The sequence below is a fragment of the Lepeophtheirus salmonis genome, chromosome 12 (assembly GCF_016086655.4).
Source record: "Lepeophtheirus salmonis chromosome 12, UVic_Lsal_1.4, whole genome shotgun sequence".
Lineage (NCBI taxonomy): Eukaryota > Metazoa > Arthropoda > Copepoda > Siphonostomatoida > Caligidae > Lepeophtheirus > Lepeophtheirus salmonis.
The window spans coordinates 10,379,764-10,395,559 of NC_052142.2; the positions used below are offsets into that span (position 1 = coordinate 10,379,764).

General features: G+C 30.2%; 1 protein-coding gene across 17 annotated transcripts in view; it reads right to left on the reverse strand.

Moving 5' to 3' along the window:
- Positions 1-2,706, reverse strand: part of LOC121127106 (protein grainyhead) — a 37,857-nt gene extending 35,151 nt beyond the window's left edge. For 4 of the 17 annotated variants that reach the window (XM_071892053.1, XM_040722481.2, XM_071892048.1 and 1 more), the window contains exons 1-3: positions 2,145-2,706; positions 870-1,053; positions 252-540 (exon numbers count right to left, since the gene is read on the reverse strand). In XM_071892053.1, the coding sequence (XP_071748154.1) occupies positions 252-375 (124 nt within the window). In that variant the 5' untranslated portion in view covers positions 376-540; positions 870-1,053; positions 2,145-2,706. Of the gene's footprint in view, positions 1-251; positions 541-869; positions 1,054-1,177; positions 1,382-1,673; positions 1,779-2,034 lie in introns of those variants that run through there. The other 13 variants (XM_071892054.1, XM_071892050.1, XM_071892049.1 and 10 more) reach the window with 10 other exon arrangements.
- Between the last annotated feature and the right edge of the window lie 13,090 nt (positions 2,707-15,796).

The following is a 15,796-nucleotide window of genomic DNA, read 5'->3' on the forward strand; positions in this document are numbered from 1 at the left end:
TAAGAAGATTAATGCATAAGCTTTTTGAATAGAAATTATTTTTTACCTCTGGCCAATCGAGATTTTACTGTGTTTATTCAATTTACATTGTTCGAAAAATTAACCTTCTTAACAAAAATCAAAATTTAAATTCCTTTATATCTTTATATATATTATATTAACAGATAAGTAGCGTAATTATATTTATGATTTGAATAAATGTAATTTATCGCAAAAAAGTAATATACTTTTACTAAAAATGAACTACTTACCGGAATTAGACAAAACAACATGGTGATGATGATCATTACTGTTACTATTTGGTGAAGAATTCCTTCTGACTCCTGTCAAGTCCTCGGGTTCATTTTTTACTGCATGGCCAATAATGGCAGCCATGTCATTGATATCATTCGTTTGTTCACTTTCCACAGGACAGTGTAAATCAATACTTTTTTTTTAAATTAGAAATACCTCCACAATAAAGATTCAATGGCTTTGTTTCTATTTCTGATATTTCTCCGGAGGAACCACCAAGTCTATAATCGTATAGTACAACATCATCTACAATGAATATAGGGAATTAAAATAAATATTGATTATTTAGATTATGCTTATAACCAAGATTTGCCCAATTTATAGAAAATATCATATGATATTTGTATCATATTTATTACCCTATAAATCTTTGATACATTAATTTTTCTTAACATGATGTAACTTTTTAAAAATTATAGCAATGTTTTTTTCACATTTTAGGTTAAATATAAACGATGTATTGTAAGCTAAAACTTGCTTATATCTTAGATTTTATAATATATCACATTCAAATCGAGTCAATAGTTGATTTTAAGAAACACAATAATTGTATAATACATATCATAAGAACCTACTTGATATGTTGTAAACATGCTTGATTAAACTGTCAGACAAATTTGATGAAGTTGTTGGAGTTTCTAATGATGGAATTGTTGTTTTATTATTCTTAAGTGATGAATGTAATGGTGCCAACGATAGAGATGAATCTATTGTTGAGGTTGAGCTTGAAGTTTCTTGTAAAGTAGATGATGTTACATTCTAAAAAAAAAAATCTTAATTACATAGTAGTGAAAAAAAAAAATTGATTAACATATTGACCCTTGTTAGTATTGGTAATTTCATTTTAATATTGTTATTACAACATGTTTTTGTATATTATTACATAAAGTCATTTTGATAAATAAATATTGAAAAACTAAGAATATTTAACAACTTATGTTAATTTTTACTTAGTTTTAATAGTTATATTTATAAAATGTTAGTTATTTATGGATTATTTGAACTTTGATATATATACACTGTTTAAAAAATTGAATTTTGGTAAGAGGCTGCTGTCACAGTTGTTTTAAGTCCTTGAAATTTAAAACGCGTGGTATAAATGTATTACATATGTAGTTATATTGCCTTTAAGGTAAATTTAGAGAGAGTTTTACCTGGATTAATTATTAAAATGATACAATCTAGGATTGAAATGAGTATTATAAATAAATGTTTTGAGATTCTAATTTGTACATTTCAAAACTCAAATTTCACTTATTTCACATGAAGTTTTATTGAACTCACACTATTAAATGTATAACATATATGTATAATAGTATTTGTATGTAAAATATATAATATAATATATAAATATATAATTTATTAGTGAGTAAATATACCATCAAATGTTAATTATGTTCAAGTAAATGAATGATTTTATATTTTTCATAAAGTTTATACAAATATTGACTCAACTATGCTTTATTAAGTAAGATTTTAACGCCTTCTTTCGTTTGTAATAAACAGGTTTTTGGTCAATAATAAAAGTGAATGTTTCTCAAAACAGGTTATCATTTAAAATAAAATTGGACATATACATGCAATTTTTAAAACTACGAAGAATGATTTACAAAGAGATTAGGCTACTTTTGAAGATATATAAAATTTAGTAAATACATATATATATAAAATTATATTATGAGACACTTTTTTAACTTCGTAAAGATAAGTAATTTTTGTAATTTAATCAACATATATTACCTGACTAAACAGTGCAAAAAATTAAAAATACATTTTGTAACACCATAACTTAATTCCTAGTCCATGTAACTTTTTTTTTAGATTTTAAAATAAGTTTTTTTTTTTTTTACCTCAACTATAGAAACAGAAAGTTTTAAAGGGGGTTTATGTCCTTGATGCTGTTTTTCAATCACCAAATGATCTGAATAAAACTCATCACCAATGAGTCTTCGTTTTCTCAATGATGAACATACTGAATTATTATTGTTGTTAAAAGAATCACTGACACATGACTTAATTGTAGATTTAGGGGAGGATTCTCTTAAATCTCTTTCTGTTTGCCTATTAATCACAATGGAGCTGGTTTCACATATGATTTGAGACGATTGGAGGTACAATTGATGTGGAGACGACGAACGACTACTACCATCATTATTGACCAGACTGACACCCAAGCACTCGCCACTATCCAGCACGCTCATTTTGGAGAAAAAAACTCGTCAAACTGCTCTTTAACAACAAAACCACCTTTTGTATAGGAGGAAGTTCATAATCACATAAAGAACTTGTTTAACATCACAAAATATCAGACAACAGATTCTGACACATAATTGAAAAAAGGAGATATAAATGTTTATTATATATATTATACACTTGTTGCTTGGTGAATAAGTCGAAATGAGCGCTCAAAGTGGCCTTCATATAAGTTTTTTAATAGTGCGAGTACTCGTTTATTGTTATTATTGTGTTTTTTTTATTCTTATTTTTGGTTAACTCGCGTGGCCTTCAAATTGAATTGGTATCACTTATTATATAGTTAGAGTAATTTCTTTATTAATTTAATCATATGTTTTTTTTTTTAATTTTTCTTTGAGAAGTTTTATTTAACGCATAATATTTCTATCGATTTAAAAAAACTTTTAATTTAAAGTAATATGCTTAAAATAATTTTTCAAAATTTGTTCCAAGGATCGTCCGTAAGATAACATATCTTGATAAAAAATATCCTTTCAATCATAATAGAAACTTGTCGGAAATCTTTTTCTTTAAATACTATTTTTTTCTCTCTCTTTGTATATTTTTTTTTTGTGATTTACTATATATTAGACTATGTATGTAGTAAATTCAATATTGAGAAGAAATAATAAAATTGTATGGAAGTTCCAAAAGAATTAAAAGAAAAATATTGCTCTATAATACGTAGGTGATGATAGTACAGTCACATTAGTCAATTAATATTTAAAATAGTGGTCCCCAATTGTTTTTCACATTTAAGGTCAATATATTTAAAATTTCCTTCTCCTTCCTTCAAAAAAATATATCAAGTAGCAAAAAAATAAAAATATAATTTATTCCTGTTAATAATGGAGTAATATTTAACTTTTACTTGATTCATACATATATACTGGGATTCACAACAAGAATAAATAAAAACACCCCAGAGATTATTTTTGGAGAATCTTTTTAGAGAGTATTTTAACCATAGTAAACTCGTGGTGTGAGTAAAATTAAGAAATAGTTTTAAATAAGAAGGGAGATCGAAGGTGAATGTGTTTCTGACCTATAAAGAAAATTTTAAATGGGTTGGCAAGATTGAAAAACAACATTAATCAATTTGTGTTATAAATGACATGAGAAAAGTATCTTTCTTCAATAAAGTTCAGAAATAAAGTCAGTTGTACATATGTATATTTAGTTAGTTTATTTCATTAAAAAAAGTTAGGGGTTTTAAAAGTTCTTGTAAATTTGTCGACATATGACCTTAACTATCCCAAGAGGAATGGTCAAGTCTGAAATTCTTAAGTATGAGTTACGTCTTAAGACACTAAAGTTTCAATCGAAGAGAAAATAAGAGTAAATGTTAAAGGCCATTTGATTTGGCACTTAAGTTTTTTATTCTTCAAAAATATAACTTTTTTTGTCCCCGACGGGCATATGTGAGAAAAGCATTGAAAAATTCTAGGATTGTTTCTTCTAAAAATGAGATAAGTTCAGTTTAATATCCATTTTATAATTATTAATATTTAATAATTATTTTGAAAATATCTCGCTAAATAATAATGGTACTTGGTATTGCTAAATTTAATAGGAGTTGCATTTTTTAAATGGAAAGAATAATAAAAAAAGTAATTTATTATCTAAGTTTAGTTTAGTCTAGTAAACTTTAAAAATTCTAATTTTAGCCAAACTCAAATCCATTGTTCGATTTTGTGAATTTTTGTCTTTTAATTATTTTGTGAATAAATTGAAAATCAGAGGTGGAGAATTGAACTTCAGACTTGCAACTTGGCCTGATCTTACAATCATAGACTTGGGCTCCATAAAAATTTAAGCTAAACTAAAGAAATCAATAAATACTGTAGACCTTGTATTGTAACTATTGGATTCACATTTATCATCTTTTCCTGGATTATAAGATATTATTATTTCTTATTTTATTTCTGAGAAAAGTTGGTAATAATAACGAAATTCCCATAAAATTTGAAGATTTTGAGCTACTACAATTGAATTAACGAAAATTATAATAAATAATTTTTATATATTTGTTTTTTGAAAAAAAAAGATATTGTAATGATGTAAATCCTTTCCAACCTCAGAAATACAATCTTAGCTTTGTGATTTCCATTCCTTAATATTTTTAATATGAGTCTTTTTTTGGATTAATTATTATAAATTTGTAAATTGATAGTTAGAAATAAAATTGGTAATGTTAGATGAATTACTTAAAACTTTTTAATCATGTATGAATTTCACAAATGTGGAAGTTTAGATGATAATTTTTTTCTCCAAATTTTTTGTAAATGAATAGTAGATTTTGTTATAATGTCATTTACATACTCACCACATCCAAACTGTTACTGAAAGTTGTATAATATACATTCATGTTAATTCTGAGAATTTAATAGCTGGCCCGTTTATTGTAGTTTTAAAAAAAATTGCTAATTGGAAATGTGAGTTTTCTTTTCTTTTGGAGTTGTCATTATTTTTCCATTCCTGACTAGTGAACATCTTTTCATAAATATATTAAATTATATTCTATTTCCTGATTGAACATTCGTGTGTGCTCATAAAAGACGGAGCGTAACCGTGAGGATTTGTTGAAGAGTTATAATTGTAAGTCCTTATCGACATCGGAGTAATTCTAGCAAATGTTAATATCCTTTTCTCCTTCCTCCCTTGTCACAGCTACATATATGTATATTTTCATTTTTATTTGTTGCTTTTACATTGTTTTCTGTGTTAATCTGTGAATAAATTTGCTAGAGAGAAAATACGTTGACAAATTGTGAGCTGTTTAGAAGGTCACCCGGGGTAAACTTCGTGACTAAAACAGCAATCTTAGGTTGCGCGTGTCATGAAGTTGCACTCACACAAAATGTGGCCAAGAACTATTTTTAAGAACCTTTTTTTCTTCTTGCTTCTTGGTCACAGCTGAATGCAATTGATCTAATGAAAAATCATCAGCATTATTATTTCAAATTTTTAGCGTTACCATACTGATTTTTGGTTTATATTCTTTTAAAATGCCCATTGTACAAAAGAATTTTCATCTCTAATCATATAGCTACAGTATTAATTGAAAGGAAGATTACATTGCAGAAGGATCGGGAATATCCAAAGTAGATAGTCTTACACTTTGAATAAAAATTCTTACTACCATACAAAGACTGTGGTCGAATATATAATAATGTTATACAAGTATTTTTTGACTGCCATGCGTTGACTGTAGTTTGGAATTTTATATTCCTTTCTTCTGAAACTTTATGTTTATTTATGTTTTATTCCAAACACAAATTTTTTTTTATTCATTTCCCATATGTGTACATATTTTTTTTATTAGTATGTGTGTGCATGTATCAATAAATAAAGACCTACTTGAAGAAAAAAAAATGAGTGCGAAACTGGAAGGCGCAATAATTCCTAAAACTATTGTTAAAATAAAATAGAAAATAAAAGATGTGGGTATGGAAAGTAATTAGGCGCGTCCTACGGCCCCTTTAGCCTCCCCCCGTCTTGAAGGAATTTTCGAAAAATTGCTGTTTTGAAAGACACAAAAATATTGAAAAATTAAGAAAAAAAGACAACAAAGAAGAAATTAAACAATACAAGCCCCCTTCCCAAATATAATATATAATCCTGCAGACGCCCCTTTTAATAGCCTAGTTGTTCCCAGAAGCTTATTAGATCAAGTATCTGGGGAGGAAAGTGAATCTCGTCTAAAATAAAAGTGATGGTGATCGATAGATCCATCTTTAGCGGTGTAGAAGAAGCAATTTCGCAAATTGTATTGAGAGGGTGATCCCACATTGTGAAATTTCTTTTAAGCAAGAAATTGTTGAAATGAGTGGATGTGATAATGGGGCATGGGCGTTCTTTACTTACATTCGTTTGTAACGAAAGCAACAGAGAGTGAATGATTATAATAATATAATATGGAAAGTTCTGACATTTACAAAGTTGAACCATAACAAGTTTAATTGCATACATAAAGACCTACAAAATCCTCAAAAATGACATTTTATTTGGCCCTTTACACATTTGTGGAGTATCCAATAATTTTTCATTCTAACAGGGTAACAAAACCACATTTTCGAGTACCGGGACCTCAATAATTAAAAACCTATAAAATTTCAATATAAAAGCATTTTGTGCTTATTTATCTCTGACTAACTCCAATCAATTAGGAAAATCCTTCATTCCTACAATTCCTAGTAAAATTAGCATAAATCTATGATGAGCCACACAAATTGCTGAGCATTACCCAAAGTATAGCCCTGGCCGGAATCTATACATAGACAGGTATTAATTCGACCGGGAACGCATCTGTTTTTATCCCCTCACCGGATAAATTATAAGAATATAAAAACTCAAACTGAAAAAATCAATGAAAACCAACCTTTTTTTACAGCAAATCTTTTGAAGTTGTAATATCCAATTTATGTTTAGTTTTAATATTATATAAAACCATTCAAAAAATATGCAAAAAATATTAGTCTCACAATATGATCCTTCTTTTTCCTGATTTTTGTATGATTAGACATACTTTTGTAGGAACTCTTTTAATGAAAACTTAATAAATAATAATTTTTTCGAATGATGGAATGTTTTTTATCAACTGTTATTACCTTTTATTTTCATCTAGATAGATATTTCACCTCAAAATTATATATTTTTAATCATTCTAAATTTGAAAAATGCTTTTTGAGGTGCCACACTTAAAGCAGGTGGTTGTTACACTATGTTTGAGTAATATTTATTTAAGAATTAAAAAGATTTATCTCATGGAAAAATTACATATTACTATACATTTATATTTACCACACAGAAAATACTGAAGTGAAATGGAACGCTCATTTTTTTTTGTGCTTGATAGGAGTGCAAAATATATTAATAAAGTAAATGCAGTAAATTGAAATTTATCAGCTCATATCTTAATCATTTCATAAAATAATTGAATTTTTTAAACGGAAAGTTTAATCATTAAACAATTATCAGTTCAATGACTTGGAATGTGAATTATATATTTTTAATTTTACCTAATTTTTATAATGAAACTTATATATTTTATAAAAAAACGATTGTGGACAATAACGTTGGGATGGGTAATATCGTTGTATGGTAATATCTTTGTGTAAATTATCCTTGTGAAACAAAAACGTCGTGGGCAATATAATCGTGAAGCAATATCTTTGTGAGTAATTCCATTGTAAGAAGATATTATCCTATGCAATTTTGTTGCAATTTATATTATATTTGGATGATAAAAACTATTGAATGATGAAACATGCAAAGATATAACCCTTCTGTGATGGTATAATAAACCCTGGGTCCCCGGTTGGGTAGGTGAACTGCTGAGTACGAAGTCAAGTTAAATTTATGCGGTGCTGCTTCTCTGAGCATCAAGCAACACTTTTAATATCCCGAAATACATCCTGGCCCTCAGGTTTTACAGATGAAGTGCTGGCCTAAAGACAGCCTGAACTTCACCCCCGCTGAGTTCATAAACACCAAAGAACCCTTCTAATATGCTAAAAATAGACGTTGGTCCATGGGTTGTGTAGATGAACTTTAGGGACTGGAGGCAAGTGAAATTATCTGGTGCAGCTTTATTGAGCATTAAGGAACCCTTTTAATATCCCCAAATACCGACCGGCCTCATCATGTAATAATATTTAGATTAATTTTTTAAATCCAAAGTGTTCCAATTGAAGACTCTGAGCTCACTTCCGTGCTTATAAATTGTTTTTTTTTAAATTTCAGTAATCAATGTTTTTATGTAGGACTACCAAAGAGTTTACAAAGTTTTCCTTTCTTTTATTAAAACGTTAAATATGAAGATATTATATGGATTTGGCCTTGGACAACCCATGGGCCAGAGCGTTAGAAGGGTTCCTTGGTGCTTAGGAACACGGAAGTGGAGGAGTTTAAGCTGCCTTGGAGCCCAGCACTTCATATGTACAACTCACTTCTATCACCTCACATAACCTATAAATACTTGTACCATTCTTTTTCATCTATTTATTTGTAGGCTATAATTTACCCACCATGTGTAATGGGAGATCCGAGGGTTTTGTATACTTTTAAAAATCACTTAGGCACATTTGTTGATCCCTCATCTCTTCCTGAATTCTTTGACAACCCTCAAACCAGATGATGTAGGTGGAGTTATGTGGTTCTTAATTTTCTCCTTCGAAATACTTTTAAGTGAATGGAAAAATGCATTTACTGGTCCTTCAGGACTAACCAACGACATATATATTTTTTTAAATGAGTATACATTTTTCAAAATAAGACTATCATTTTGTTACTCTCCAATTGTATATCCCCCACCACTCTCCGTCCTGTTTGGATCAGTTTCCCCTTACCGTGATCTCCAAAGATCCTCAATACTCTTTGGTTTTGAACTAGAAGTTCTGCTCCTTTAATACAAATTAAAACAATCGCCAGTAATTTTGAACAAGCAGTACCTATACCACTCTAAAAGCTTCCCTTAATTTTAAATAGTTTCATAAGGTCGGTATTACCAATTTCAGGCTGATCATGAAGATTATAACTATATATTCTTTTCATGTACTTTGACTCTCATTCAATCTTCTAAACTATCTGAAATTACTCATAATCCAGAGTTTCTTTTTGTCCACTAGTCCAAGATCCCCACCACAACATTTCTAATGAATTTTAGTCGATGATATTGTGCTACACCATGGAAGATGAATTTTCTTTTCATTCGATGAATTATGATTTCTTTTTCTTTAATGTATGGAAGGAAAAAATATTAAATGACTAATCTTGGACAAGATCATTTGATTCCATGTAAGTATTCTTTCAGGAAGATCCAAACTGTAATTTTGAAAGTGAAGACAAATTTTTTTTATTCAACTTTCCATTTCCTCAAAGTTTAGGCACTTTATTCTCCAGACTTATATACCTAATAATTTAGTATAGCTAGTCTTTCTTAGTTGGGATTTTTTTCTTCGGTTTCCTTACCCATATTGATTACTTAAGTCTTTTTTGTATTTATTTTAAATCCATTTTTTCTTCCAAACGCTTCTAGCACTTTCATTAGTTCTAAAATTGATGTGTCTTTTTCTTGCTAAGACAGTCATATTGTCGGCATTAATCTCCGTATTCACATTCATGTCTCCTACCAATATCCATATTTCGTTCATTATTATATATTGTATCAATCAACTCTTCTAATGCAATAATAAAAAGATAAGCAGGCTAAGGGTTTCCTAGTCTACAAGAACGTTGGCTTTTGAAATTTCTTACCTGAACACTTCCACTTTTGGAAAAGTTTGCTCTCGAAATCAATGTCCCAACATACCGGATAAAAACTTATCCAAAATTCTTGCGTTTCAATGACTTGATAATGTGATTGTGAGAAACAGAGTTAAATACTTCTTTTAAACTAAATTGTTAACCCAGAAGCTTCTTTTTCCACCATCAAGTCTTGCACACTCGTCACTGTCCCCTTGATAGATTTACAAACCCTTTCTGATCTCTATCTATAGTGTTACTTAAAACGATTTTTAATCTTTCAGTGAGAATTCCCGTCATTGTTTTATCATTAATATTTAAAAGAGTAATGGGTCTAAGATTTCGTACATAGCTGGGATCTTTTTCCATTTTGGCATTAAGGAAATTAAACCTTCCGCTATAATAGTTGGAATGTGTCCTTTCTTAAAACATTCCTCATATACTCTGCTCAGTATTGGAGCCAGTAATTCCTTAGAAGTTATATAGAACTCCATAAGGAATCCTGAAATTACAGGTGATTTATGCTTCCCATTATAATTTTTCAAATAAATCAAAATCTCATCCGTAATAATTTTGGTATGGATAAAACTTCTTTCCTCTTCATTTATGATCTAAACAATACTCTTTTCAACAAAATCTGCTGTATTGTAATTACATTTCAGACACAGCGTATCTTCATCAAATCTGTACACTTATAAATGTTTCCGTAGTAATCGTGCAGTGTAGCAGTAATTTTGTTTAGATCTTCAGTGTTCCTACCTTGTTGATTGAATAGAGTCTTCAAACTTTTCTTCTTTTGTTTTAAATTATTCAATCTTCAAAGTATTTAGTTCACATGTTTAACATACATTGGATTATCTTCCCTGCAGTGTATTCGTCAACCAAGTCCTAAACTTCTTTATATATTTCCATTCCGGAATTTTGCTTATATATGAGGCTTTCGATATATGAACAGCATTTTTTCTTCTTTTCTTGGATTTTCAATACCAGACGCTCCATTATCTCCTCCAGATGGCTGCTTTACCAATGTTCATGTCCACATATTTGGCCCATTTCAACATTGGGATTGCTATTCACATATCCTCACAGTGATGGACAGATATACCAGATGGTCAGAGGCATACCCCATAAATGGTACAGCAGCGAATGAGATCTCAAAGGTTTTTATTGCAGGCTGCATAAATCGATACGGCGTTCCTATCACGGTTGTCTCGGATCGTGGCATTCAGTTTACGGGGAATGTCTAGAAAAAATTATTAGAGCTATTAGGAACCAAATATAACTTTACAACTTTTTATCATGCCCAATTAAACTGTCTCATCGAAAGATTCCATAGATCTCTTAAGACTAACCACCGTGCCAAAATCCTCAACGAGTCGGAGAACTGGATTCAAGCTCTTCCTCTGGTCATACTGGGTCTACGGAATACCACCATCGAAGGCACACATATCTCACCAGCAATATCCGTCTTTGGTGAAGCCACTCGACTCCAAGGATAAATTTTTGACGAAACTCAAGTGGAATATAGGGGCCTTTTAGTCCTTCTTCAGAACTATGGACATCATATGCCATAGTAAGCCTTGTACAATAAAAAGAAGAGAATTGACAATGTCTGACCACAAATATTTAATGTTACAACTTGAAATTGAAACAGAACCCATATTATAAAGGAATCAATCTAAAGTAAATCAAAGGGCGGGATTATAATAAGAATGAAGAAGAAGCTTCTTCCACTGAAGAAGGTTGCTAAAATTGGAATAGAAAACAAGATATGCGTGGAGGAAATATAACTTCTAGCTACCCAAATTAACAAGTTCGCCCTTCAAAGTTCTAAATGAATTATCACCACAGCGTACGGAAAAAAAAAAATAGTTACACAATGGTAGACAGAAGAACTGACAAGATTGAGAATGAACAATAAGGAAGCTGAGCGAAGAATTAAAAAAACCACTTGAGTTACGATAGATTTTAATATTACTAATTCAAAACTGTATGTAGGAGGGTAATCGAATTGGAGAGACAAAGGCATTGGAGGGAGAGATCCACGGAGCTGGATTCTTACACAGCAATATCGGCTGCCATGAAATGACAAAATGGTCATAATGGACAGAGTATATGAATGTTATGTAACATAGATGGGTGGATTTCGGTAATGCATGTACTAAATGATTTAGTAAAGGGTATTTTTGTGACTCCATTATACACGTGTCTTATGAAACATATGAAGAAGGAACTTCAAATATACTACTTCAAAACATGAACTCCACATGGATGAATTATATAACTGTTCCTTTAATTTAGGATGTTATTATATGGTTTAAAAGGTTTTAAAAACTGAACCTGATGGACTTGCTCTGTAGATTTGCAAAATTTACCAGATGAGTATTATGAACAAAAACAGCTAAATAGAACAAATATATTTCATTTTTTTAACATTAACCTTTATTATATCCACATGTTGTTTATATTTCATTAAATAATTAAACACTGTCGACAACGTTTTATCGATACTAAATTTCGCACATTAAATTAATCCCCGCAAAAGGTAAAGAAAATATCAAAAACCATATAAACAAAACAACAGTCTAATTAAGTAATATTCCGGCTTGATTCGTATTCACTACAGTATTCCCTCCCCCAATGTGCTGTATGATTAATATTTAACTATAAAGGGGAACTTGACTCGATGACCGGATAATGTCGTTTTGCGTGGTGTCTTGGGATTGGTCGTTGGTATAAGATCTGATGTTAAAAAATTGCTTTGGGTCTTAGCAATAAAGTCGTGTTTGGATAGCTAGACTGTTTTTTCTAAGTAACTCTCAACAAAGTCTTTTATTGGCAGCACTGTAGAAGTTAATTCAAATCCATCAGTAGATACCCACTGTTAAAATTGTACATCGTTAATGTTCTTGTTTTCAAATTTGTAGAGTAATGTATTTTCATTATTATTACTAAGTTTGAAGGCATCACATGTACGAAAGTAGTACAAAGGTAATGCAGTGTTGCATACAATAGATAAAATAACATGACGGTACTTTTGATTAGTTTTTATTGCGGCTTATTCTCGATCCAATGGTAATAAGTTATTTATAGTATCATTTTTATTTTTATTTAGCAAAATATCAAAATTTTCAATTATGTTATACTTACTTATTAAGTATCCTAATTTATTTCATTAATTAACACAAAATATGTATATTTTATAAAATATGAGTTTAAATATATGAGAATAATACTAATTTACTATAAAAGCGACTATACATACTATAGTTAAGGCTTCCATTGGAAGTGATCCCATTAAGATCCCACTCTGTTTTTTTGATATGTTTGAAAACATACATTGAGACATGTTCTGCCAAAATTAAAACAAAATCAATTTTTCTGCTTGGCAGGGGCGCCATTTTGAAAGCCACACCAGAGCGCCAAACTTTTATTTTTCATTCAAATAAGATTATGACACAATAGAAATTATAGTTTGTGTTCTTTTGCATCTTTTGATGTAATTATTGTTAAAATCAAGCCACTATGAAAGGAATTATGGCCTTTTGAACAACACTGGTCCAACGCATTAGCCCCAATATTGAAAGGGACTAGAACGGCTGGGATGAGTCACAGAACCTTAATATTTCACGCACTTTCTTCTTTCATACAGAAAAGCAAAAACCAAAAATCATCAAAATTGGTGATGCTCATGCCGTGAATTGGAAAAAAGTGTGTATACTTTACGTGGAATGACCCATATAATACACGATTAATATTAATAAATAATAATATACAATGAATCAAATTGCAGATATCGAGTAAAACACAAAAGTCTAGATTTGTCTGCCACTTTTTTTCAATGATAGAAGAGGCTCATAAATCGTAAGGAAATCGAAAGCAATACTTAAAGTGTCTAGAATTATAATAACTCTTTTTCTCTCTGTTGTTCATTCGATTTTTGATAAATTAACAATGTTAATTAACTAGTGTCATAAGTGCAGCGATATTCAAATTAATTTTAAACATAATAAGATATAGTAAATCAACTTAAATAACCACCAATGACCGTACCAGTGGGGGGAGCCTCCTCCCCTCACTGACAACTCAGATACCTATATCTTAAAGCCTCACGAGAATGCCAATGAAAGTCCTTCCCCGAAGATTATGTTTCTGAAAGTGAGATCGAGCAGGATACCGAGAAGGTAAATGTATCTTCTAGAAACACCTAGCCCTTATTCAAAGGAAACAATATCTTTTGTATAATACCGTTTGTGAAATTAAACACTTTGAATCAAAGAATGAGACATATTCTGGAGCCTCGCCATATAAGACCAACTACAAAGCCGTACTACATCATCTAAAAAAAAACATAAGATACCTAGGATAGAGAACAATCAAAAATTTCCAGTAGAAAGTAAAGATCATGACATCAATCCCACTATTGACATCTCCCAAACAACTGCATGGTCAGAATCAGCCATGCTCCACCAGAGCAACCTTGAAAGTCCCACCACGTCTAACCAATCCCTATTACGAAGCAACTAACATCTAAGATACTTAGCTCGAGAAAAATCACACGTTATCCTTGCTATATCACTGAAGTCCTTATGCAAACTAAAAATACCCCTAACTAAAAAAAAAGAAGAAACCAAATTTAATTGCAGAAAAGAATGAATTAAAAAATCATATCATAACTGTCACTTGATTATATTGGTCTGCTCCACGTACCAAACAGTCCTAAGATGGCATTCTATTGTAATAAGTTGTAAGGAAGACTCGATTACATCCTATTCCACAAGGAGCTTTCTACACTTTTATTGGAATTCTCCACACTCCCACGACTAATATCCTTTAATTCCCCGATATTTTCCAGATTCAGATTGCCTCCATCTGGTCGTAGTTTTTTTTTTGGAAGAAATTAAATTATTGCACCTGAAAAAAGTTGAAATAGCGATTGACGAAATATATAAAAATCGAATACAGATTATACTTTTCTGTTATACCTTTAAAAAATAAAAAAAAATAAAAGCTACATCAAAAGAGATGTTCAAAAATGTTGGTTAAAAAGAAGTATTACAGAGAAAAGAGAGTAGAATGAGACTTCAATCACTGATGGAAAATTCGGAAAACTTGGACATAGTTAATGGGGAACTGAAATCTCTTCTGGAATACAAAAAAAATGGTTCTATTATTGACTGAAGTCTAAATTGAGTGAGGCAAACTTAAAAGTAAAAATGTCCCTTAAAAATTTAGAAAATAATATCAAATATATTCAAAACTGAGTGCCTTGAGAACAGAAACTGCAAACATCTCAAATGATCCATAATATATTGCACAACAAGCTATGGTATATTATTCTAAATTATTTCGTGCCAAGGCTGCATTGATGATAAAATGTGCACATTTTGTCAAATACTGGGGGTTCCAAAAAAATATTTATGGGGTACAAACTACAAACGGTAGGAAAAGAGAAGAATAATAAGATATGCATAACCGAGACTGAAGTTGATAATAATATACAGTCTCACATATCGGAAGAAGAAATAAAAAACTATATTAATAGATACGATAAAAAGTTTAAATCACCTCGACCTTCAGGTCACCCCATTGAAGTTTATCAAAAGTTTGTTTCGTTTTTTAGTCCGGTATTAGAATTATGCTTCGAGGAAATCTTTCAAAAAGGGTTCATCTGTAGGGGTATCTTGACATTAGTACATAAAAACGGAAAAAATAAATTTGCATAAAAAGTACAGACCAATATCACTTTTAAATACTTTGTTCAAGACTCAAAATCAAAGACTCCTTAATGTTATACATACCTTATTCATCACTCTAAACTAGAAAGGATTTGTAAAAACAGACTTACCGATGATTTCCCTACAAGCATTCAAGATGAGATTGTTGGATCAAATAAAAGAGAATTGAACTATACAGTTAGATTTTGATTACATTAGATTTTGAAGAGGTATTTGAAAGCATCTCGCACGAGTATATGATATAACAGTTAGAAAAATATAAAATACCTCAATAATACATTAAT